This window comes from Lutjanus erythropterus, chromosome 18, assembly GCF_056507025.1.
Source record: "Lutjanus erythropterus isolate fLutEry1 chromosome 18, fLutEry1.hap2, whole genome shotgun sequence".
Classification (NCBI taxonomy): Eukaryota; Metazoa; Chordata; class Actinopteri; order Lutjaniformes; family Lutjanidae; genus Lutjanus; species Lutjanus erythropterus.
Genome location: NC_139334.1, coordinates 2,850,027 through 2,877,002, shown reverse-complemented (window position 1 = coordinate 2,877,002; position 26,976 = coordinate 2,850,027). Strand labels below are relative to the sequence as shown.

Sequence of the window (26,976 nt, the reverse complement as noted above, 5' to 3'; positions counted from 1 at the left end):
AGCCAGCGAATGGTTGGATAGCTTCTGACGGAAATGCTGAGAGGAAGAATTTATTGTGCTTTAAGAAGAACGCCATTGAGGTTTGGAGAGTGCACATTGTATTTCTTCTGACAGCTCGGTCTGTAATATTAAGAACTGTTCGCTCTTTCAGCAGGTACAAAAAAAGACAGTTTGACTTCTTTAGTGCTGGAACACATTTTCTGGCTCCAAATGAAATACAGTGCCTTGCATAAGGAGAGCATATATAAGTTCCCAGGGTCCTTTCTCCCCGAGGTTCTATGTTCCCAGGGTCCTATATTCCCATGATCCAAGAGCTCAAGGTCCTATGTTCACATGGCTTAAATCTCCAAAGCCTTACATTCCAAGGGTTTTAGTTCCTAAGGTCTTATGTTCCAAGGTTCCTATATTCACAAAATCCTATGTTCCCATGGCCCTATATTCCCAGTGTCCTTTGTTCCCAGAGTTCTATATTGCAAAGGTCCTATGTTCCCAGGGTCCTATGTTCAAAAGGTCCTATGTGCCCAAGCTGCTATATTGCCAAGGTCCTCTAACCTGGTTAGGACTCTTACTATTATGAATTTTTGATCCACTTAGCTGTTATGTTTGTAAAAAGTTCCTAGAGCTCAGAAAAGCAACTTAAAAACCTGTGACATAATCACAATGCAACACTTATGGGACAAGCAGCAACTTGTGGCACGACCAGCAGGAGAAACACTACTATGCATATTCAGTGGGAAGCATGCCGTGGAAGTAAGCATGGAAGCTAAAAAACTTTTTTGGCAAGTCTCATATAACTGAATGGGTGCTATCTTTGTTCCTGTGTCTAGTTCCTATAATACATCTATGTACAGTATGTTTTTCCGAGGTCTAATGTTCTATGTTACCCTCAACCCTAAACCATTACGTGTTATATAAAGCTGGGGAACACAGGACACTTTGCCATGTTCCCATTATGTGCCGTACAAATCTGGAGGACATAGGACACTGGGAACATAGGAATGCCTGCTTAAGTAATCCTCCCTCCCTCTGGAACTTTCACCCATTTTGTCATGTTGTAACTGCTAATTAAAACGGAAAATGGTCCATAATTCTGAAATATAAAAATTTTTGAGTTCCTATGTGTTCTCCCCCTTTGCTGTAAAACCCCTAACTAAGATCAGGTGCAACCAGTCGCCTTCAAAAGTCACGTAAATTGGTTAAATAGAGTCCACCTGTGTGCCATTTAATCTCAATATAAACACACCTGTTCCATGAGGGCATGAGTTTGGTAGAGAACTATACTAAACAAACAACATCATGAAGATGAAGTAACTCACTAAATAGGTCAGGGAAAAGGTTGTGGAGAGTTATGAAACAGAGTTGGGTTCGGTTAAGCTATAAAAAAATATCCTAAGCTTTGCTCCCCTCACAGAGCACCATGAAATCCATCCTTAGAAAACGGAAAGGAGAGCGTTAATCAGAGGAGTACTAGTGTAATAGTAACAGTAACAGTAACTGGAGGAGCTGGAAGATCCACAGCTTGGGTAGGAGAATCTGTTCACAGGTCAACTATTCATGCACAAATCTGACCTTTATGGAAAAGTGGCAAAAAGAAAGCCATGCCAATCCTGATAAAAAGGCATAAGAAATCCAGTTTTTGGTTTGCCACAAGCCATGTGGAAGAAAGTAATCTGGTCAGATGTGACCAAAATTGAACTTTCTGGGCCTGGTGCAAAATCCTGTGTGTGGCAAACCACAAACTGCATATCACCCTGAGCACACTGTTCCCTGAGTGAAACAGAGGTGGCAGCATCAAGGTGTGGGCCTGCTTTTCCTAAGCATGTACTGGGAAAATGGGATAGAGAGCAGGATAGAGACAGATAGAGACAAATGTGAACAACTGGTGTCAGTCTACAAGAGACTTCAGACTGGGGTGGACATTCATTTTCCTGCATGACAATGAACCTAAGCATACAGCCAGAGCTACAGTGTAATGGCTGAAGCAGTGTTTTTTAAACTGGGGTCGGGGGGCAAACAGGGATCCTTGACTGTGCTGTAGCAGCCAAATGAGGAAAAAAAATATTTAAAATTTTATCATATTTCTTGGAAGTCGGAACATCAGGAAGAAATAGGGTTGGCTGTTTTGATTGACTGCAATTTCCAGTAATCCTAGTTTGATACTTGGGGAATCCTAGACATGGAAAAAGTTTGGGAGACCCTGGTTTAAGGTGAAGAATGTTAGTGTTTTATAACGTCCCAGTCAAAGCCCAGACCTCAATCCAATCAAGGCTTGCAAATTGCTCTTCACAGACGGTCTCCATCCAATCTGACTGAGCATGAGCAATTTTGCCTAGAAGAATGAGCAAATAATGCAGAATCTAGAAGTGCAAAACTGGTAGAGACATTCTCCAAAAGACTTGTCGCTGTAATTGCAGCAAAAGGTGGTTCTACTAAGTATTGACAACAATAAGGATTTTGCACAACACGCTCTGCATGTTGTGTTAATCAAATCATAAAAAGAACAATAGAATCAATTTAAATTCCAATGATATGTCAACTGTTACTTAAACTCGATGGCAGGCATGTTGTATCTCCAGTCTTGCCGTTAACCCACAGGTCCTCAAACCAAAAACATTCAGAGTCTACATTCACTGTCTGTTATGTCCTGACTTTTGTCTGCACTTGAGGCTGTATTTCTGATTCTATTTAAGCTCTACAAAGGTCACTGTGCAAAGACTGGCAGGTTCACCTAGTGGTTACGGACATGACATTCTAATTAAGAGCACAAGCACAGCTGACTACATAACCCAGGAATCAAAAATTAATCACTCTCAGGGGAGCAGGATTATCCAAGCTTGAATGGCAAAGAAACCCCCAGTCAGGCAAACAGCGATGAACTACCTTATCTGGGGGTTTTCTTTCTTCTCGCTTCATTCTATTTTGTTTTAATTTCTCTTTTTTGAGGGGAAATCAGGGCCAGCTAATTGGAAGGCAAGTAGAGTGGGTAGAGCCCTGTGTATTGATTTCTACTCTCTTTATCACAGACAAGTGGAATAAAAAGAGAGGGGTATATTTTGTACAACTGTACACATGGAAGGTCCACGGCATAAGACTAGAGTCCCAATGGGATTCATTAATTTTGTGGAGTTGAGAGGAAATGTTTCCCAGAAAATGGAATGTAAATGTTGAAAATCTGCATTTATGAGAGGTGGAAGAAAGAAGCAGAGCTTCTTGGGTCTGTTTCCCCAGACTTTCTCTGCTGTGAGGGCACTTTAGTACATGTGTGAGTGTGTCTGAAGGTTTGTTGGGATGAGAATTGGATGACTTGTTTACTATTAAACACCTCAAAGTGCCAGCTTGATGTATTCAGACAGTCCAAACATGCAGCTTGATATAGTGCCAGACAAATACAACAAAGTTTTGTTGAAGTGTAACATCTGTATTTTTCAACCTGGTTTTTGTGTCTAAGTGACTAATGGGAAGAACAGTTTTTGAAATTGGCCCAGTACTGAGTGTGATGGCAGCCTTGAAACTGGCAGCAATGAAATCCTTATGGTCAGTTGTGCACTGTCCACTGTAAGTGCTTGTTTTTGCCACTGACAAGTTCAGATTGTTCTTATAAATCCTCTTTTACAGTGGATAGAAATGCACCAGCTCCCACTAATGTCTGGCTTTTGTCTTCAGTGGGAAAGGGTACAACCGGCATTCACTCTACGGTCAAATCACTCTGCAGTGGTCACGGGTATTTATTGGCTCCAGCTCCAATTGGCAATGATGGAAATGTGCTCATTTTCACCCTATTCCGGTGGTGGCAATGAAGACTTGATGCCTCCGTCAGTAACAGCAACACTTTTGCCCCTTTTCCATACACGTGTTGCTTGCATTGACCTGGTCTGACTCAGCACTTGAGTGCAGCACAGCAGAGTTTGCACCCACTTGAAGGTGTTGTGATATGTGCTTGTCTTAAGTTGTGCGGCTGTAAAACTGAATAAACATCCTATAAACTGTTTCCAGTGAAAGTCCTAATATTTTGTCATCTAAAAGCTTTTCTAATGAGGCAGACAAATCAGAAAATGTTTGGTTTTCATCAGCAGTAGTTTGATAGGAGTCCAATGACAAAGTAGAGTAAAAACACATCATAAAACACACGCAAACACATTAACATGAGGCAGAAATGAATCAAAGATCACCAAAATGTTCTGGCTCTTTTTCCACTGTTCCAACAATCATCAACTCTGGTGTGGTTGAAATAAACCCCTAATCTGTGACGTCAGATAAAAAATAAAAAATATAAAATACTGTGGCTGTACACAGCGTTTTCCCCACTGTTTCTGCAACGTCAGTCCTGTCCAGATATTTTGACATCTAGTGAATAAAGGTTTATTTTGACCAAACCAGAGTTGGTGATTGTTGGAACAATGGAAAGACGAGCCAAGATGTTTTTGGTGACTTTTACTTTGTTTCTGTTGAATTTGTATGAAGATCACCATGATAAAATTACTGTTTCTGTAAATGGAGTCTGGTTGGTGTGATGAGAGAAATAAAACAGCAGATTCTGGTTAAACAAAATGTGCCTTACCCTTTAACAAAAAAGTCCATCTCTGTAGCGATTCTTTCCATGATGTATGACACTTAGAATAACACTCTGAGCCTGTCGGTAGCAAAAACAAGCACTTTTCGTGTATACTAGCCTGTTATGCTGGCAGGCATGGTTTAATACTTGAGCAATTTCAAAAACTGTTGTCCCCATTAGTCAATTTAGACACAAAAACATGGGACAATAGGGTCCAGGTTGAAAAATACAGAAGTTACCCTTTAATGTGGTGAGATAAGTGTTTGTGTGTCGTACCAGTCTGCCAGCCCATAGAGGGGAAGTATGACGAGTCTCCAGCCCCTCTCAGCTCTGGGTTCACTGGCTGAGTTCCACAGTTTGCGCTGGTGCTCGGGGCCCGTACTGTTCTCCGCTATCCACAGAGACAGCGACCCCTTCTGTACGCCTCCAGTGCATAGCCAGAACCGCACCTGTTGAAGCAAAGTGGAATCTTGAGTGTTGATTTCTGAGGCTGATTAATAATTTCTGTCACAATTAAGAACACCAAAGCAACTTTAACTTCCTTTGAATACTTTGGAATTGACGAAAAACCCAGCCAAGTGTGTTATCAGTCAAGGAAGGGATGTGTTTAAAATTGCATTGAGATCAATCAGCAACAGCCATCTGTTCAGTTCTAATTATTCTAAGATTAATAGAATTCAACCGGGTTTGTAATTTGGGTTATTTTGCTATCTATGCTGCTCCTGCATGCTTCAGCACAAATCAATCTCATTTCTCTGTTTCCAGGAGGGATATGGTGGGTGTAAACCTGCTTAAAATGAAACAACACACAGGCCGTAGCAAGAATTAAATAGGAATAGGAAGTCTGAATTCAAAGCTCGCTAACAAGCATGGGATGTGACCATGTCCCTCTACAGCATTTTACTGGAGCCAAGAACATAATTCTTGCCTCACCATTTAAGTAGAACAGATGCTGGCTTAAGCCTGATTAAAAGTACACGTGGAGAAGACAACTCAGACAACCGCATTCAACTCTCTCATGCCGAGCGCTTAGGTCCTGCTTGTCGATAGCAGGTTGCGGGTCCTTATCGTCAGCTGCGGGACCACATGGTGACCGTTTAAACATCAAGATTACCGGCGCTGCGCAGCGCACGCTGGGCACGACATGAAAGTGAACATGGTCTGTAGCTAATACCCAAAACTAATATCCTCAACATAGTTGTCCAGGAGCAGACAAGCTAGATTGAACAGCAGCAGTTCAGTGTAGAGAGAAGGATTTAGAGTGTTAATCTGGAATCATGGCTAATCTTTGGCTGTGTGCCGAGATGTTGGGGGGCGAGGTTTGTGATGGTGCAGTGCTACTGCCTCCACCTCTCTCCCCAAATGTCAGACATCTCCAATTCACACCTGAGGAGCAGCAGCAAGCTTCTCCTCCTACATTTTCGCTCTCTTTCTGGTTGCCCTCTGTCTTCCCTTCAGCCTCTTCCTTTGCATGTTTTTCTTGTCGAGAGACCAACTTTATATCCCCTCCGTCTCTCTTATTATCTTGTTTTTTGACCTCTTGCACTCTGCATCACCTTGCCACCTCCACCCCTCACTTCTGTCTCAGCCTTCCGCACCTCAAATCATTCCCTGCCTCCACAGAGTACACATGCAGAGGGCCAAAGGTCAGTGTGCTGAGCAATATTAAAATAACTAACATAATTCTAAATGCTAGATGCAAGAGCATCAATCAAGACTTCAAGTACACAGCTGCCCCTGGAGACCCGCTCCGCGAGCATCATGATGTGAATAATGCATGACTTCTAATATTTTCACAAATAGGTCAGCAGATACAACCTGTGATTGACGAGGTCAGCCTCACTGTTTGTTAGGATCTCTCAGGAAATGCAGATGGCACACTGTTAATCTGCTGTCTTTAGCACATTACTGTTGGATTTTTGAGTTGTTTTTGAAAAGATTAACATACAAAATTAGGAAAGGTTATCTACTCCTACACCAACAAGAAAAGGTGTTACTGAAAAACACTTGCAAATGCAACCCTAGTGGCCTTCTATGTAAATCCTATCATTTTTACTCTCTTTCACATGTTTTATTATCACATAGCCTTATATGTCAGCACATAGCCTCAGGTACACTTCAAATAAAATAATGATCTTACTGTTTTTCATATTAGCTGATATATGGTAAAGTGGCCAATTAACTTAAGTGCACATGTTTATTTTCTGGTGACCAGTGGAGCCAACTGTAGAGAAGTCAAAAGCCTGTCATGGCCTGCTATGATGGGACAGTTGCTGTTCAGGGGCCAAATTCAGCGGTCAATTGGGCGCACATACACAGAGGCATTTAGACAGTTTTATGTAAGGAAGTATGTATGCTGTAGCATTCATAGTAAAAGTGGTGTGCATGAGACTGTAGTAAGAGTGATAATCTGCATCTAAAACTAAAATCACAAGAGCTAAAGTGTGAGGAATCAATTAGAGTGTGTTTCCCTGCTGCGTGGAAGTTGAGTTTAAGGGAGAACGGTGTAAAATGAGCAACTTTTTACATGTGATGATGAAAGTGTATTGTTTTAAATAATAGCTACTATACTGCAAATACCTCAGGTTGCCGTGTACCTATTGGGGTTGGGCGATTGGACGAATATATTGTCTATCAATGATGGGCTGATTCCATCACTGGTTGCTGTTTTGGGACAATTTTTGGGGTGATATTTGTCATTTTATTTTGCTAATGTAATGGTCTGCAGAGTGACAGCTGCTGCTCTGTGTCACCCTCTCATCCAGTGGCACAATACACACCCACTCACCAAACCATGAGTGCGCTGAGCTGGGTGAGGACGGAAGAGGGAACAAAGATATCGCCAATCGTTGATTGATGGCCTGACGATGGTCATTTGGAAAATTTTAAGTCTAGTATGCAAATTAAAACAATGACCCATCAAAAACGATAGTCCTGTGGCACAACTTGGATGCTCGGTCCAGTTTTCTGGAGCAGAAATGCCATTCTTTCTTGCTAACTCAAATCCAAGTTTTCATAATTTTAAAGAAGTTAGTCAACAAAACTGGTTTGCAAGTTTCTCAATGTGGTTGGCAAGTTAAAAATTTATGTTAACATCAAGACTCTGACGAAGTTTTGGTATTCTGGCAGAACCATTCTTGGAACTTCTTACAGTGTCTTAGATCCATAATTATTCTAAGTTTATGACACTGTTTTGTGATAAACATGATGAATTCACTTGGCACAACAAAAATCTTTGCTTGCTTGCTTGTAACTGGCTTGCTTCAGCTTACCACTTTCCAAGATGGATTGAGTAATGTGGACCAAACTTCCTTAATTTGTGGTGACATTATTACTTCTGTTATTGTTAGCTAGATGCAGGGATTGGTTCATTTTACCCACTGACCCAACTTATCCTGTTCTCCCCTGAAGGTCAAATGACAGTGGCCCTGCTCTTTATTTAGTAGGTTGACCAACTTCAGCCAAATGTGGGTTAGATAACGTTAGGGCTTCCAAAGTCAGTGGATTTTCCTCATTCTCAAAACATTTTCTCTAAAAGAGTGAAGCTCTGAAAAATTAATCATATCATCAGTTTAACCACTATGATGCCTTTCCAGGTATGTTTTTAAATAGTAAGCTTTAATGTCTGACCCAAAGGTTATGTAAAAAGACACCTTTACAGGCTGCTTTTAAAATAAAACAGCTAGGAACATTAAAAAGTCAGCTAACTGAAGATGGTAAAATCTGCTTCCAACAGTTGCCATTTCAGTCGTGAAAATGCAGGGCAATCAGCTAGAAATGAGAAGACTGCTTTTATTTACTGCTGTGTGAAATTGAAGAAAAATATGACTGTGAATTTGTTGTAGCAAATGTAGTTGTCTTTGGAAGCTGCACGTGCCATATGAGAACACAAAACTTGACAGACGTAGCAACAGCAACGTACGTCTGGGGCTGAGTGAACCAAATTCACACGTCTGATCATGTGTTTGTGCATGTCTGAGAATAAAGATAACAGAGTGGAGAGAACACAGTAGTCTTTGCTCACCGTGCACGGGGAGTTTCTTAGAGGAGGAGGGAAGAGGGGGCTCCTCAGTAACGCTGAGCTACGCTGGCCTTTGGACTGGCCTCCTTCCACACTGAATGTAGCACCTTTAACACACATTAAACACATGGAAGGAGAAAAACAGTGTCAGAAATGAAAATTATCACAAAGAAATTAAATAAAATCAGAATACAAAATTGAATAAAAAGTCTATGGAGGTTTTGAAATATAATTGTAACCAAAGTGAGGTGCCGGCATATTTAATCATTTCTCCATGATCCAAAACTGACAAAAAAGAGAATAATGTTCACCAGAATGACAGCAGCAACACTGGTTACTCATCATATCAATAACTATGGCACTAATATCCTGAGACAGAAATCATATATAAAATCACCAGATAAGGGATAAATTTGCAATGCTCCGTTTGCAGGTTCTTCCGACTACCTCTGAGACTTCTGTAACTAGTTGAGAACAAAAACAAGCCTCAGCAAACCGAGACACGTTTGAGTCACCGCACTGACGATGAACTGCAGATGTAGGAGTCAGAGTCTACATGCTGCAGCTTTTACACCCAGCGGGATTCTGTCTGTAGCAGCAGCACAGTGCTCCGAACAACACAACACGTCCGTGTCTGACACATCTGAGGTTTTGGGTTATCCTTTTCCACATCCAGAAACCGTTTGACTCAAATATTCAAGGCCACTGGTTTAGAATCCTTCAGTTTTGCTTTAATATAAAAATTTCCCCTTTGAAGTGGATTTTAATTAATGTTGCTGTATCCACACTGTGGTACGCATTGAAGCCAGTTGGTGAAAAAAACCCCTGCAACATCTGTCTGTCACTGAAATAGACTAAGTAGCAATAATGTGAAGAAATTTTTAAGAAATAATTTTGTGAGGGTATGTTACCTTAAAGCCGTGGTCTAAAAGCTTTAGGATCAAAAGACACATTCTTGGACAAAAAAAAGAAAAAAAAATATCTGTCTGGAACTGCAACTATTAAATTCTCTATTTTCCTTGAAGACCTTTTTTATATTTGGCTCAAGAAGACTAACTACCATCAAAATTTAGAGGAAAAGAGGAAAAGGCACCGAGATATAGACACAGACTATGAGGCACATTTTAGCTGACAAAATATTAAAACTTTTTTTTTTTTTAAATTTGGTGTACAGGATACATATTTTTACAGTTGCCAAATGTAAGAATCATTTTACACAATGAAAAAATAGTTGAGATGACTCAAAATTTCAAGGCAGCTTACTGCAATAGATTTTTGACTTTTGAGCTCAAACTTAAACTCTTGTGTTTTGAAATGAAATTTATACAGTGTTGCTGACCTATACTCTTTAGTTGAGATAATTTACTTTTCTTCTTTTGTATTTCAAAAATTGTGAACCTTATTTGTCATTTGGCGTGTGACAATGAATAATTTTTTAAACACAAATTTTGGGTGGTTCTTAAAATCAAGGATGAAAGTTCATCTAGAGAAGAAAAGTAAATTATTTCAACAGAATATCAGTAGTTGGTAAAACTTTTTCGCAGTATGTTGCCTTGAAAGTTTTCAGTTGTCTCAACTTTTTCATAGATTTACAACAATGATAAATGAAAATCAAAATGACTGTTATTCATTCCTATAGAATTCATTTCCATATAATTTTTTCAGTCAACAGGAGCAACCGGAAAGCAGCTAAAGAGCTGCATGCAGCTCCAGAGCCGCAGGATGCTGACCCCTGCTTTAAAGAAACACTGTACCATAATGGTAAGGAATGACAAAAGAGTTATTGTTCAGAATTTGAACAAAATTTCATAAATTTGTTTGTCTGTACATTACTGTCAGGCAACATTGTACAATTGTGCAACAGACAATAAGAATGAATGTATTAAATACTGTAAACATATTTCTTCATGCTTTGAGCACCACAGCGCCATTTAAATTAGTTACATTATATTGTAGAGAATGCAGACATCTCTATGGCCAATATCTCCAAAACTCTGCAATTCTCACTTAAAACAAGATGCATAAATAGCAGTACAGGTATTATACTGACGTAGGTATTTTTGATTTTGGGGTGAAGTATTCCTTTAAAGTACTGCACTATAATTGAGGATGTATTGAGTGTAAAAGGCAAAAATAGGTATGTTATCACTGGGGGTCAAGAGTGCCTGCAAATAGGCCACTTCATCATTTGATTAGAACAGTGTTCATGGTAACATAAGGAGAGACGTGTATAAACCACCTGATGACGGGCAGCTCTGTCTGGTAGCCTTGGCTGGCAACTGTAGTCTTCTCCAGGAGAGACCATGGCCCGTTATCGACTGCCAACTGCACTCGCCGTCTTCAAAAGAGCAGTAGCTGCCATTGAGAAAGTGGCCTGGAGAGAGACAGGAGAGAGAATACATCAGGGGAGGAGAGGAGACAATGATGAGGAGGGGGACTGAAGGGACAGGGGTGCCTATAATGAGTGGACAGGCACAGCGGCGGGGGGGGGTTAGAGCAGAGAGAATGGCGGAGGGAACACTGACAGCCACACTGCCAAGGAGAAAGGGGGCAGGGGTGGGGTGGGTGTGTGGGGGGAATCGAGGAGTTGAGCGACAGTGAAGGCGAAGAGGTTGAGAGGAGAGAGGCATGCAGGGGGTGCAAGACTAATGGCTCACAGGACTAAATGTGTTGGTGAAAATTAGAGTTGAGGTGTGGTGTGGTGAGGGAGGGGGGATCTCAGAGTGACTAGAAACAGAAGCAGAAAATGGAAAAGGCCTGAAGTGTCCATAGGGGGAGATAGGAGAGTGTAGTGGAAGAAGGGAGAGGGTCTGAGGGGAAATGAGAAAGCTGAGGTAGTGACATGATGCGTTTTAGGGGCGGCAATCAACTTGAAATCTCTTCACACAAAGAGTATGAGCCTCGGAAGCATCTCGACCACTGACGACAATTTACAAAGTTAGTCTGTACAGCAGCAATACATTGAAAATGCTTAATTGGATTGTGCAGTGCTTGTGTAACCACAAAAAGAGATAGGCATGTCTGTGTGTGTGTGTGTGTGTGTGTGTGTGTGTGTGTGTGTGTGTGGTCTGTCTCCTTATTTCCACACTGTGGCTTAATGAAAAAGTGCAAATTCCTTGATTTGCAAACAAGGTTTTTCCTTTTATGTTTGCTTAAGTAACTGACAGAATAAATCAAATACAACTTAGGTAATGCAAATATTTAAATGCCCATTATTTTGCCAATGGCGCATTTCCTGATTTAATTTTTCACTTTCAGGACTATTTTCTTCACTTACAGATAACAGAACTGCATATATATGTGTGTGTGTGCATATGGCTTCAAATCCGTTTCAATTTTTTCATCTAATGTCACTGTATCCTTCCAAAGTGCTGAAATGACAGCACTGGAACTACCTGCCATATAAATAAATCAAATAGTATGGATTATTTAAGCATGCCACTCACTTATTACAGTGCTGAAGCTCAAATCTGAGAAACAAATTCTCTAGACATTTTTATTGACTAAAATGAGGCATAAATTTGAGGGTTTTTTTTTTTTTTACCTTGCATATCTGGATCTATTGATGCACATCTGTTGTTTTTTAATGATCTTGCTGAATGTTCAAAGCAACATTATGTAACTGTTCTGCCTTAAAACAGCAGCCTCCAAATCATTTTAATGCAACACTGACTTGTGATGGGGAGAATGGAACCTCTACCTTTATGATTCTGCGCCCCAAACGCCTGTCCTTGCACTATGTAACTTAGACTGTCAGATACGTAATGCCTCACAGCACTATGACACACTCCAACAACTCTGTCATTGATTTTTGGGAAACTGGATCATGTTTAATGGAGAAAATATTTTCTGGTTTTCCCTACGGCTGCTCCACTTCAACGCTCTGTGATTTACAGAGTTTCCTGATGAACGGACAGCTTTACTTGCTGATGAAGTAACCACTGCTGCCAAGTGTAACTGTTAGCTGCCGTTAGCTAGTTAGGTCTGTTAACCGTCAGCTAGCTTACTGTGCCCGAACCAGCCTGGGAGCGTGGAGCACTGGGGGAGTGTTGGTGTTTACAGCGCTGGCACAGGAGTGCCAGGAGAGGGAGTTTTTTTAACCCCTGACATCATGGCAGAGGCAAATGGATCAAACATGATTTTCTTGGACGAAGCTAAGAAGAGAAAAAGAGAGGCTGGATAAGAATAAATGTTGGACTGGGTTTTAGGGTGGGTTCACACCAGCCTTCTTTAGTCCTCTTAAATCAACTCCTGGAGCATTTACCCCGTTAGTGCAGTTGTTTGGGTTGGTGTGACCACCGCACTCTATCTTCGTTGGCACATGTACAGCTGTCTATATTTACAATAACACGGTGCAAGTGAAAGAAACTGTGGGGGTAGCAAATTGTAAAAAATACCAATTCTTGGTTAATGTTGCTTTAAAATTTGTATCAGACTTCTGTTGACAGTCAGCGAAGCACCATGGTGGGTTTGAGTTTCGTTTCAGTGTTAGTTTTCACTTTAAGTTTGCTTTATGTCTCTTTTATCCAGCTACTGTCTGTGAGTGCCCATTACCTATAAGAATCAGTGAGTGTCCTAATAACGGTGTGCTTTTTGGAAATTGCATCATTCAGATAATGGAAGTGAAACTGGGCTGAACAGAGATCATAAAGCAGGTATTCTTCAGGAAGAAAGGCAGGAAAAATTCTCCCTTTATCATCGACACTAGTTTTGAAATTATTTTTAGCATACAAAAGGCTTTTCAGGTTTCAAAGACCAAATATCATGAAACGAACGCCATTCCATTTTTATTTTGAGGTAATACAAAGAAAAACACAAAAATGGAAGTTACGTATTTTTTCTGTGATGTTTTTCTCAAGCAAAGAAAAGCTTCTCAGGACTTTTTGGATAATAAGTAAATTTCATGTTCCTCTGTGTCTTGTGATATTATGAGTCACTCTCCTTGTTACATAAACCTGTTAGTGTCACTTAGATGTTCTTCATGCAAAGTACAGAGATTCAAAGTCACATCATATGATAGCTGCTCATGACATGAATAAAGTAGTCTGTGATGATGTCACATCTGCACATATTAGCTCAGCGCAGACAGATGCGTTTTGGTGCCCTTTGTGATCTATACTATCATTTATAAACTGTTTGCCATCAGTCATGTCTGATACTTAAATGGATTCAAGCCGAAATACTTTAATTAATGAGGTGTGAATATGAGGTGTGAATAAGGCTGAGTATTACTTCATCTTTATGAATGTTGAGTGTCATTCAGTTATACGTGTCACTTTCAATGCAATATTGACACCACTCTACTGATGTCTGTCATGACAACGAGAGGCCATGGAAGGCTCCATATATTAAACTGTGATTACGCGCCATGCTCTTGTGATGTGTCATGAATAATTTCTTTTGCTCACATAAAGTGATAGAGTTCTTGATGATATCATAAAGTATTATTATTCTGTCAAACATAATAACAATGTTGTAACACTGAATTTTTTTTACAGTTATCATTCTAGGTCTGTCTGGAGAAAAATACCGCACAGGAAGTGCAGCCTGTTCTTATTTCCAGATCCTCAAATACCAACACTTTGTCATGCCCCTCACGGTCTTATAGACGCACAAGGCTTTCAAATAACTTCAATGTAAACCAATCTATTTCAGGCGATGTAGTATAGTGGAGGGTAATATATTGGAGAGAACATAAGAGTGATAAAGTCCACATTTGGAGGAAGTCGGATGAGTCAAACAAATGCAGGACTTTCATCAGGAGGCCACAGACATCTTTTTCTAAACCCAACCAAGCAGTTTTGGTGCCTAAACCCAACCATAGTGGGACTGTTTCACAACATTAAAGGGTAACTGTAGTATTTTTCAGCCTGGACCCTATTTTCCCATGTTTTTTGTGTCCACGTGATGACTGGGAATGACAATTTTTGAAACTGGTCCAGTATTGAGGGAGAGTGTTGCAGCCAGTAGAGAAAAAAACTGCTAAATGCAATCCCTTTCAGACAACTGCGAACTGTCAAAAGAGAGTTTAACCAGAAAAAGCTGCTTTATTGCTCTTGCCAAACCTGACCGAGACTACACTTGCAAATTTGTAATATTTAACATTATCATCTTCATTCAAATTCAACAGAAACAAAATGAAATGGCTTGTTTTTCCACTGTTCCAAAAATCACCAACATTTTCCCCTGCTGCTTCCCTGATGTCAGACTTGTTGGGACAGTGGGAGGTCAGATGATTTTTGGTGAGTTTTATTTTGTTTCAGGTGAATTTGAATGAAGATGTTGAAAAGAATTATGCAATTATACTCTTCAAAAAAAAGTTCAATCTCTGTAAAGATCCATTCCAAAATGTTGCCAAACACTGACCCTGTCTCAGCCACAAGCGAGTCAGACACATTTATTCACCCACACATCTCATGTTAAATCCAAGCAGCTGTCTGCACCAGCTCTGTAAATGCGTCCTGAAGCATTTATTTAGACTTCAGGTCTATTTTTTCAACAATATGCAAAACATTTACAATACGTAAACACAGGACTGATAACCAGTAAAAAGGGCACTAAAAACATGACGAGATGAGCTCAAAGAAGCTCGAGTCAAGCAGCTATAAAGTGGTGGATAAATTGTTCATACACGTCTCTGGGATAAACACAGTTTCCTTAAATTTTTCACAATAAAAGTCCCCCGTTGTTTCATTATTTAAATGATTTTATTATGAAGCAGCATAAACAGGAATTGTTTTCATTCCGGGTTTTCATCAGCCGTAACTTAACACGACTCTGACAAAGGTGAAAGCGAAAAGGAAATAAAAAGTGAATATGATACCTGAAAGTTCAAACAGGAGAGAAACTAAATTTCAGTACATAAAGCGTCTGTTAGAGGCTACAAAAGTACTGAGAGTTGAAGGTAAAGAGACTTTAAGAAACATCTTCCTCTCTCTTCTCTTGCACACACATGAACTGACGATGCTCGCTTGTTTGAGGGGGAGAAAAGGAGGGCTGTCACAGGTTGGCCACAGCCAATGAGACGTCACTGCAGTCCTCTTGGACATGAGTCTTGCTCCGTTTCTCCCCACTCCAGAGTAGGTCCATCTTGGGTGCTGCTTGGTGCACAAAAAGCGATAATGGAAATGTAATTTGGCGCAGCATGGTTTGGCTTGGTGCGGCCAAAAGCGCCGGTGGAAAAGGTTAACATGTTGCACAGAAAGCTCAGCTACTCATTTGCTTGTTGTTGATGTGACGTTTACAGTCAAGACAAGGGGTTAGAGTAACAACCGGAGCGTGTCAGTGGCAAAACAAGCACTTTTAGTGGACATACTAACATATTAATGGAATGATTATGTTATAGCTTAGTTTTGCTACTGCCAACTGCCAACTCTCTCACTCAATACTGGACCAATTTCAAACACTGTTGTCCCCATTAGTCACTCAGACACAAAAACATGGGAAAATAGAGTCCAGATAAAAAAATACCAAAGTAATCTTTTAAACGTGTTAAAAAGGCTTTCTGGTGGCATCTTCATACAGAAGGTACTTGCATCAGTGTGACAACAAAGGGCTGTGACTTTGACAACCTGGGATGAGAACACGTTGGGAAGTAATGTGTCTGAAGCTTGTTTTTACATCCACCAAAGAAGGACATGACAGCACTGGTCTCACTGTGCAATGAGTGATCTCTCGGAGGAGCAGAGCTCTGCTTTCACTGATGATGTTCCAAGAAAAACAAAAAAAGAATCTTGCAGATTGCTACTTTAAATTCCTGCATGCATCCACCTTTGATACAGGCAGCATTTCTCTGTAGTTACAGGAGGAACTGTAGTGTTGGAAAGCAGTGGGGTGTCTGCAGAATTTAGACCGACCAAGATCTACCGGAGGAAGCTGTGACTCTCAAAGAGAGGAGGATGTGTTTATGCATAATGATGCTGCTGGTGTAGGATGGTGAGGGAGATCCACAGGGACTCGATTTCCCTTATATGTCAGGAATCTTTGTGATTGACACAAGCTAAGTTTGTTCCTCCTGCCTTCCCTTGCTTTTTTTCTGTTAATGAGCCTTGGCACAGCTTATGAAGGATTTAAATAGATCAAATCAGATGGAGATAACTCGTGGATAGATCATAGAGAATAGGGTATCAGAGAGGGAACACTATGTGATTTGGGTAGCAGGGGGTAATTGTGACGAGCGAAAAGAGATGAAAATGGGACAAATATGAAGCCTATGGTATACTGGTAGAGTGTGGGTGACAGTGAAAGGAAAGAGACATATATGGGCCTGATAAATGAATTGTGGATCGTTGGTCCTCGTCCTTAATCAAAAAGAATAAAGGTTATTGCTATTTTAAAACCTGATTGAGAGACAGAGAGAGAACCTTGACTCAAAGCAAATGACAGGTGGCCTTCACGACTCTGTGCACTCAGCATGATGAGGGCACACGGTGGAAAAGATGTGTGGAGATGTAGGGAAAAGAGGCGTCAGATCTTTAACATTTCCCAAATGACTCACAGCTATAAGCCTTTTCCTATAATAGAGGTCTTCACACATTCACATCCACCCCAACCCTAGAACCCCAGCCCCGTATGGGGTCAGATCCACCTGGGTACAATTAATCAAGTCTGGACAGTGTTGCCACATATACCATAATTATCAGATTTGTACCTTAATTTTAACAACTGTACAGTATAAAATCAGTCATTCCAAAACAGCACAAACGTACAGTAATATTGCCATTTCACCAATAACCCACAATGAAATACTGTTTGTGGATTCAGAGCAACCAATCACATCAGCATGACTAATCATGCCATCAGATCAAGCAGCTAGTGAAGCAGTGACATAGATTTGGGGCTTTTGTTTTAATGGGTAAGAATGGAAAGAGTTAATGTGTAATGGGGTGCAACTGACTGTGTGTGAAACGATACACAGTTGTAGTCTTGTTCAGACAACAGAGCCTCTTTGTAACATGGTGCACATGGCATAGTTTTGCCAGTGAGTCAAGTATCCTGGCCCCTTCCCCGGGTGTTTCAGTGCCTATGATAGTTTTTGTTAAAATATGATATTTTAAAGTCGCAGTATAATACTGTTATATTTTTTGTCTGGCAACACTGGGTCTGGTTCAGGTCCCCTTATATTACCGTGGGCCACAGGTCTGTTTAACATTATGTGTAATGTCCAAGTAGAACCTGAGAAGCCCTAGCAGTGATCAGACAGTGCTGATCATGAAGGTCAGACTCGTCTTGAGAGCACAGATGATGGCACTAAATTAGGTAAAACACAAAGTTTTGACAACTTATAAATACTTGTTATCTTGTTAATAGCAAACTGCTGTGAAATCGGTGCAGATTGGGCCTGTCAGATCCAACATATCTCCATTCTTTCAAATATAGACGGGTCGGGTTTGGGTTCAGGTTTGGGTCTGGCATTTATCAGTTCAGCATGAGTCAGGGTCCTAGCTTTCCAGTAATGTACAGGTCCAGTTCAGATCCCAGTAATACATTTCCAGGGCTTTTAAGGTTCGGGCACAAATTTTGGACCCATGAAGATCTCAACCATGTAGGACCCATCAGTCAATGTCATGTATTATCCGAGACTTTCCCTGCTCTGTTTGTTACTGATGTAAATTTACAATAACCATATTATGGTCTTCGTAACAAAGAATTCAGCAATACTCATATATCATATTACAAAATCCTTTGCTGTGGATGACTGTTGAATTATGCCAATGGCGTGCATAAGCTGGCTTTGTGTTTTACCGATTATTATTTATGTCGAAATTTCCACTTCTGGCTTCAACAATCACAACATTACCCACACAGACAGACACATACACATACACTTATTACACTCAAATAGAGATTATACCCTTGGGTTTGCCTCTCAGGCCAATTAGCACTGATAAGTCCCCATGCAGTAGAAAGAGAAACTACGCCTGGCTGGGATTTCCACCCTCTCTTTACCCTCTTATCTTGCAGCTCCCATAGTTAGCAAACCTATAAGCACAAGGGAGCAGCCATCATTTTAATAAGCACCACATGGGAGGCTGACCTGAACTGTGGGTAGGAGCAAATTAATTCTGGTCAGTTTAATAAAGGTGAAAAACTCTGGAATCAAAGTACAACATTAAAAAAACTCTGCAGGGTAAGAGTTTTGAACTCTGTGTCTATAAATTGTGAAGACAAGGCAGAAATGCATGCGTGCAGGTAAAACTAAAATAAGATTCTAACCAATCTCACACACACACACAACACACACACACACACACACACACACACAAACAGCAGGGCCTGAGGGACTTCACTTGTGAATAAGATGTCAGCATACTTGGCTAGTGTTCCTCCTAGGCCTCGGGAAAAGCAGAAAACAAATGTGCAAAGAGATAGAAATAACAACCGTGGAATATGTCAAGGGTGAGAAATGCTAGCCAAGCATAGCTTCGCTGCCTTTTTTCCTGCCTTCCCCCTTTGCCTCTCTTTCAGGAAAGCTCACGCAGACGCTCAGTTGTTGCTCCGCTGGGCAGGATGCAACGGCTTCATTAAGGACGACTCACTATGGCTGACCAACCTCACAACTGGGCTGTTTTGATCCAGAAATGAAAGCAGCTGACACGTGAGCTTTCCTCTTTACAAACTCTTATCAACAGCTGTGCCCCTGTGTCACCGTGTACTCACGACATAGGTCGCCTTCATCATCGCCGTGTGGACAGTCCGTACTGAAGTCACACAGTTGGTCCAGTGGGATCCCAGGCCCCTGGTGACAGTGGTACTGGCCCTCCAGCGTGATGTTAGGGCCAGGCGAGGACACTGGACAGAGAAGGAGGGGAAGAAAAAAAGAAGAAAGGAAATTTGTCTTATTAAACATTTCCAAACACAGTTGTTTTTACTACACCAATACGTTTCTACAGTGCAGTAGAGTTTAGAAAATGATTTGTTTGTTGGCAGCAAAATCAGAAAATGAAACAACATCAACAACAAGAAAAAATCTACTTTTGGAGCTGAGGAAAATAGCTTGCGATTATGTTCCAAGTTTACTTATTGAGAATCACTGCTAGATTTATATGTTAGACACAAAACACAAATCAGCAGCTCGGGGAAAACATAACTTAGAAACAGCAGGAAATATGTAGTTGCTACATAAAAGTACATCAGTCAGTGACACAGGCTAATATAACCCCTGACTGTAAACCCTGTATGACATCCACACACTGCCTGTAGCATCATAAATAACATGGCCTGGGCCGCATAAGCATCTGGCTTTGAATACAGTACATATCCATCAGACAAGGAACACAAGCAGCAAAAACAATGACCTAGATACTGTAGCAGGTAGCACAAGGGAAGGGAAAACTCACACATGCAGACACACACACAGACACCAATTGATATCAGCGGTCCCAACAACTCAACTGTAACCTGGGATATTTGCATATCTATGCAAATCAGAGAAGTGATATCTCCAGATTGTGGAAACCGACTGCTCACCTCCACCTTAATCATCAGAAGCTGATCACAGCACAAAGAACAAAACAGCAGAGCGGGGGAAAAAAAACTGTCCGCTGATGGGGATCTCGTTCCTCTCCCACTCTCGTAGGGGAAAAAAAAAAAAGAGAGAGAGAAGTGATTCTTATCGTGAGTGACTGGCTCGGCTTACTGTAGTTTGCCCTTGATCTGTATTATGTAGATTTGTTCCCCACTCAGACGAACTAGGAGTCGGAAGTCTGATAACGTTGGAGGCCGTGACAGGAGAGTCAGAGCAAACGCTATGAGCTGAGCTGACAAGATAGGCAATAATGCTACACTAATTTCAACATGAAGTTTGTAATGAATGTGCTCTTTGTTTTTCCGTGTGTGTAATTTTTCTGTGTGACACGGTGATATACCCACAGTAGCACTTTTCTCAAGCTCAGACTTACATTAAGGTGGACAGGCTCACAGACAAGTGCCAAGGACAAGATCAAGTGCAGCATAAATCAGCACAAAAACATTTAGAATGTCAAGTGTCATAAACGAGGAAATAAACAAAACAAAACAATGAAAATGCCAAATGATGTTGATGTTGCTTTTAGGTGTGCACCCAGCTTGCCAACTACCCAGAAAACAATCAAGAGAAGACAAACCAACATTCCTATAACTGGATAGAAGTAATTACGGCTGATGCAAACTGAGCTATAAATTAAAGCATTTAATGATACAGTCTGTTTATGTTGCTGGATGCTTTAGCAGCTTTGATGCAGATACAATTTAAGATCAGCCAGTATACGATCCATTTTACAGGGTAAAATGTGTGGGTGGACTAGATGTAATTTAGTGCGTTGGATTTAAAAGTGTCACTTCAAACCAAAGCAAAAGTTAAATAGAGTACCTGCTCAGAAAATATGCAATTTGAAAAGTTTAAGGACAGAAATAAACCACCAGGTTTTGAGTAGTGCCACTACAGTTCTTATGGCAGCACATTAAGATGGCGTGGCTGGTGGCTCCTTCAAATGTTGATACATATTTGTTTTAATCTGTTATTTTTTGGCCTTGTTACTGAAACATATTTTACATGATGGAACACATATATGCTCACTGATTGTGAAAATAAAGCGTGGGCTTTGGATTCGAGAGCAGTGGATTTTGAGAAACAGCGTGGACTTAAAGCTGCCCTGGCTAATGTCCGGTAAGGACAAATGCAATGGACGAAATGGGACTCAGGCTGGCCAAGCACTGGGAAATCAGAGAATGTTGTGACCACATCTTACAAGCTGCATTTCCACTCAAAGTATTCAGAACTTTTAGGCCCAAGAACTAATTTTCAAGGAACTTAAAGGCTCCTTTAGCCTGGTGTTGTCTTCATTTCCATCACACTCCAAAGATTAGGCAAACTATTCTGCTCATATGAAAAAGTGCCAGCTGTTTTTATAAGTCATTTTTGCATGCAACTGTACAACAACGATGAGGCAATATTAAGAGACGAGAAGGCATCATTATTTTCAGTTGTTTCCAATTTAAGCAGGATTTCATCCTCACTATTGATGCTCAATAAGGCATGGACTTTGTTTTCTGTCTTTCTGTTGTATGCTTTCCTCTGTTGATGATATTGAAGCACAAGAAACAAAAATCAAACTGGTTTGCAGCTGCTTTTTTTTTTTTTTTACCAAATGGTAGCTGAAATAAAATTCAGCATGTGCTCATGCAATCAAAAGTGTTCAGCATGGACAAGTAGGGACTTTGTGGGGTGTAGAATAATGTCAACTATGGAAAAAAAACAAGGAAAAGCACCCCACACTCATAGCTCCACCTAAGTTGTCTTCATCAGGGTATCAATAATAGATAGAATAATGTCCCCAGGACTTAATTTAGAGCATGGTCCCTGCAGGGGAAACACACTGACAAAGACCTGCTCCGCCACAACATCCAGGATCAAGTTAATGCACATCTGTCTGTGTTCTGAGCAGATAGGACTCAACATTCCAGCAGGATGATGGGAGGAGGACTATGTGCTTACATCACTGATGCTTTGTGCAAAAACACAGCCAAAGTTCATGGACTATGTTTCTCAGATTTCCAATTTTCATGTTAAGATTTTGCCCATATTATCATCACTATCTTGTTGCTGCTGTTTACTTTTAACCAGATGTGAATCAAAAAATGCACTACATGATTATTTCCTGAGTGTATATGTGTATATGTCTGTAAATAACTGTATATACTGCTTTATTTTACTTTAGATTCTATCCCATTTTATTCTGAATTTAATTATCTGTATATGTTCTATGTATGTCTTGCATGAAGAGGCTACAACATTCACTTTGTTGTACAACCCTGTGTTGTATGATGACAATAAGTTATACCTCCGTACTGCAACTTTTGCATGGTAGTAGCATAGAAATTACTGTCTAGTTATAATGCAGTAGAGGGCAGAAATTTCACAGCTATAGCTGATTCGCAGCACACTTCACTCCTATTTCTCACTGTGGGTGAGAAACCTTAAGGCCCACTGGGAAACTGGCACAGTCAACTCAATGGATTAGAAAGAGGGGGTGGCATTTTCTATTGGACAAAAACACATTAGTCAGGGGCCTCCCACAGTCCACTATTGTGGCACGGCCTTAATGGCTGCAGAGAGTCACATTAACATGTCAGTGAATAATCCACTTCTAATTCTTTGAAAACGTATTAGCTGGAGTAAATGACCCTTTTTCTTCAATGCTGAATGAAACGCCTTCCAGCCACTTTTTGCAAACTGAAGCCTGTGAACAGTGCATATGCTGGCACATGTTAAACTACAGCCTCACAGACATGTGGCACTCACGGACAGCGGAGAAGGAGGCAAATATACCATTTTTATTCAAATGAGGTGAGGCGGAAGCTTGTTTATTTATGACCAACTGTGTGGGTATAGATGTGGTTTTGCTACGTGTATTGAGTCATGCACAACACATGCATTATGCATTCGTTGTGCTCAGTGGCTTCCTCTCTGTATAATGTTGACACCGCGAGCAGAACGATTTATCAAGAAAGAGAAAAGTTATCTTGAGTACACTGAAACCTTTGGGCGAGGTATGTAAATTCATCGATTTATCTTAGTTTAATGACAGTGGAGTTAAAAAGTATCAAAGTGGAGATGTCGCTGAACTTTAAGCTCCTGGGGCAGGTGAGTGCAGCCAGACATGGCCGCTGTACTCCTGGCCTACCGCAGTTCTTAAATCACACTTGTCAGATTGTGAAAACAAGTGGGTCAGCAGGGGATGAATTGCCTCTGGGAGTAAGTGAGTTTTGTTATCCATGCGCTCAGGGGGTTGGTTTGGCTTTGTGAGGGGAATGATATATGAGTGGCGAGTAGCTGGAGAGGTGACTGGAGAGGGCACGCAGCCCTGATAAATGACCACATAGATGCACAAACATGGGAATCGAGATATTTGTTGGATACAGTTAAATGGCTAACAATTAGTGTCTCAATGCATGGCTGTTAACATTACAATACTGGAAACACTTAAGCCCCTTTCACATTGGACAAAACGCCATTAACATGCACTAACATCTGGCTTTTGCCTTCACTGGGAAAGGATGCAATTGGCTTTCACTTCATAGTTAAATGACTCTGCAGAAGTCACATCTTTAGTCGAGCAGCTGAACATGGATAAACACTTTATTTCCAATAAATACCTCACAATAAAAGCCCCCTGTTATTTTCATCTAAAAGCTTTTATTATGAAGCCACAAAGCCAGGAAATGTCGGGTTTTCATCAGCAGGAATTTAACAATAAAGGCAGACATCTTAAAGTAGAAAGAGCAATGCAGAGAGAAACTAAACTTGACCACTAAACCATAGAGATTCAGCCACAAAAATACTGAGTACTGAAAACACAGACTTTTTAAAATACCTTTCACTCTGCTTTCCTGCACACACAAGTTGAGACTGCTTTTCAGTGGACATCAGAGAAAAAAAAAAAACAGAAATGCAATCTACTGGCAATGACATGGGGGTCAATCACCTATTTTTAGCAGGTTAAGCCATGCTTATTTTGGTGTAAAAGCCATACTTCCACTGACAGAGAAAGCTGCAGAGGGTTCATTCCCCCTACGACATGCTTGCAAACATAGGTTTAAGACACTCGAAAGCTTCTCATACCCGGTATTAACATGCATCTTGAGTGATTCAGTCACAAGTGGACAGCTCTAAGTATGTGAGTTAACACTTGGCATTACAATGTGTCTCCAGTAGGGGTGGGGGAAATTTCCGATTCTTAGATGCATCGCGATTCGGACGTGGACGAATCTGAATCGATTCACAAACGTCCAAATTTCGATTATTTAAATCTGTTAATTAAAGTGATACAGAACCTTCTAAATAATGTGGAACTAAGAAGCGCGGTACGCGTCATCGCCGGGACACTTTGGGACGCGCACCTGGAGAGACACGCGCACAACGGAAAACAAACATGGCCGACCGGCAGCCACCTCGCCATGAGGTCCGAACAGCTCCTTCTATTTTAAAAGCAGCCGTGTGGAAACACTTCGGCATCTACAACGTCGACGGCGGAAGCGAACTGGACAAGAGCCACGTTATATGTAAGCTGTGTCGAGCTAAAATAAAATACTTTGGCAACACAACAAACATGAGAAGCCGTAACTCGATTCCACCCGACGGAGGAGTCGGGGAGACGGCAGGCTGCTGTTGCTGCGGCTACTAGTGGCTACTGTTGGTACTTTCCAGTTTGCACATATTTCCAATAGTTTAATAAAATATAATCGAAATGAATTCTTATTACAAATGCGCTGTTTTTAAAAATTGCAAGTGACGAATGCTTATTCAGTGAGACAAAAAGAAATGTGTTTGTGAAAAAGTGCATCAATATACATAAAGATGCATCAATAATCGTTTTATAATCGAATCGTAGCCCCTGAATCGTAATCGTAATCGAATCGGCAGGTGCCCAAAGATTCCCACCCCTAGTCTCCAGATCCGTTTATATGCTCCGAATACCAACAAAATCCTGAGCTAATTTGCCATTTTAATGACCATTACTGCCCATTTAGCCATTCAATACAAAGATTCAACTATTTGTTCCTTTTTTGTTCAGTTCAGAGTCACACTGAACTCATGCTGCTTTGTTGTGTGCTGGGATTTTATACCTGCACTATCAGGAGGTGCACTTACTTTCTCCAACTGAGTGGAAATCTGTTTTCACATCACAGAGGATGAAGAAAGGCATTAATGACAAAGTCAGAGAAAGTAGAAGTGTGCATTCCAGTGCACCACTGAGTGGCTCTCCTGCCAACTTTTCACAGAAAAACAATGCCTTTACAAAGAAAGAAACAACTCAGAGCGGCTTCACAACAGCCCTCGTTAGTCTAGCTGAATCGGAGCTAGAAGTGTTGAATCCATTGGTGCAGTTAGTTTGGGTTGGTGTGAACGCTGGACTCGAACTTGGGAGCGGACTGAAATGCTGCATTCTGGTCTGACTCGAAGAGGTGGTCTCGACACTGCCTGGTGAACTTTGGAATGGAATTTAATGCCAAATTTACAAGATGGATCAAATGATTAAAAATTTGCTATAGCTGTTTCACTTCTCTGTTCTACATTCAAATAAACATGGTTGCAATATATCTTGTTTTTAACAACATTAGCAGCCAACATGAGGGGGGAAACGGACACAATGTTTTTTTTTTTTCTTAGTAAGAAAGAATTTCCAAATAATCAAGAATTTCTGATTTGTGATTTGTGTCTGGGGATATTGATTTTACTAGTACATCCACTCTGCATTCCAGTGAACTAAATGATATACTTTGAGGTTTCAGCTGAGTAGGTGGTCTTTCAATGTTGCGTAGACACTGCTAAAAGAATGGCTATATGTGGCCCAGACCACCTCAGAATGTGGTCTGAGTGGTAGGATCTCAGTGTGTTCTGGATGCATTCACACCTGTACTTTAAGCTCTCCATTTGTGATTGGATCACCAGGGACTAATGTGAACACCAGGTGTAAGCTGGCTCTCTGGTTTCATTCACTAGCATAATGTAAACAGCTGTGCAGAAGGTGCACAGTTCACTTGAGCTCGTTTAGATCAAGTTTGAAGCCGTCGTAGCTGATATACTGCTGACATCTTTAAAACGAAGATTGTTTCAGGTGTATGTGACAAATGTTCAAAGGTATGAGAAAAGAAAACAAACCCACAAGACAAGAGACTAAAAGGAACCTTTCATGCAGCAACAAAGCGAACCTATTCAGAGATCAACAAAGACGCTGCATTTCAGTCACAAGGAAATAAATGCTGTAGGACAAGACGCTTTCATAAATTGACATGTGGTCTCTAAGTGACAGACTCCAGAGTTAATTCACATGCCCTTGTGTTTGCTTTTTATTACTCCACATTACATTTCTGATAAAAATCTGCACAAAATAATGACAGTATCTCATTCACATTACCACCTTCCAGCTTTGCAAGGTCTCATAACAAATGAGTTTCATTCCAAAGTAATATCAGCTGCATTACTGTCTTGTCCAAGGTCTAAAGGGTTTTAGAGTCAGAGTCACAGGTTTTCTACACTGAAATTGATTGTCTGTTGCAAAGCTGAAGAAAGAGAAAAGACAATGACACAGATGTCTGTTTACTAGTGTTTTTCTGAGCTTCGTGTTGCAAAAGGCTAAATGTGAGAAAGGAGTGAAGAGAGCCTGAGCTATCAGTTGCAATATATAAAGTCTAAACTACAAGGACTGACTGTTGACAACTTTCAGTGGATAATTGCTTAACAATTCACAAGTAACCAACAGCCAATTAGAACATCTAAATGCAATCAATATATTCTGTAAAAGCTGACATCCAGTAGGAGAGGAGAGTAAGTTTCACTTGTCTGTCATTGTAAACCGCTGTTCCCATTATACAGAATGTATGTATACAGAATGTTTGTGTACTGGTTTTATTCTACACAGAA

The 26,976-nt window shown here is 40.7% G+C and overlaps 1 protein-coding gene across 1 annotated transcript in view; it reads right to left on the bottom strand.

Annotated features, from left to right (window-relative positions):
• alk (ALK receptor tyrosine kinase) overlaps window positions 1-26,976 on the bottom strand; it is a 581,112-nt gene that overhangs the window by 66,417 nt on the left and 487,719 nt on the right. The window contains exons 6-9 of the mRNA XM_084742736.1: window positions 19,233-19,364; window positions 10,813-10,947; window positions 8,577-8,680; window positions 4,829-5,001 (exon numbers count right to left, since the gene is read on the bottom strand). Coding sequence (XP_084598862.1) covers window positions 4,829-5,001; window positions 8,577-8,680; window positions 10,813-10,947; window positions 19,233-19,364 — 544 coding nt within the window. The remainder of the gene's footprint in view (window positions 1-4,828; window positions 5,002-8,576; window positions 8,681-10,812; window positions 10,948-19,232; window positions 19,365-26,976) is intronic.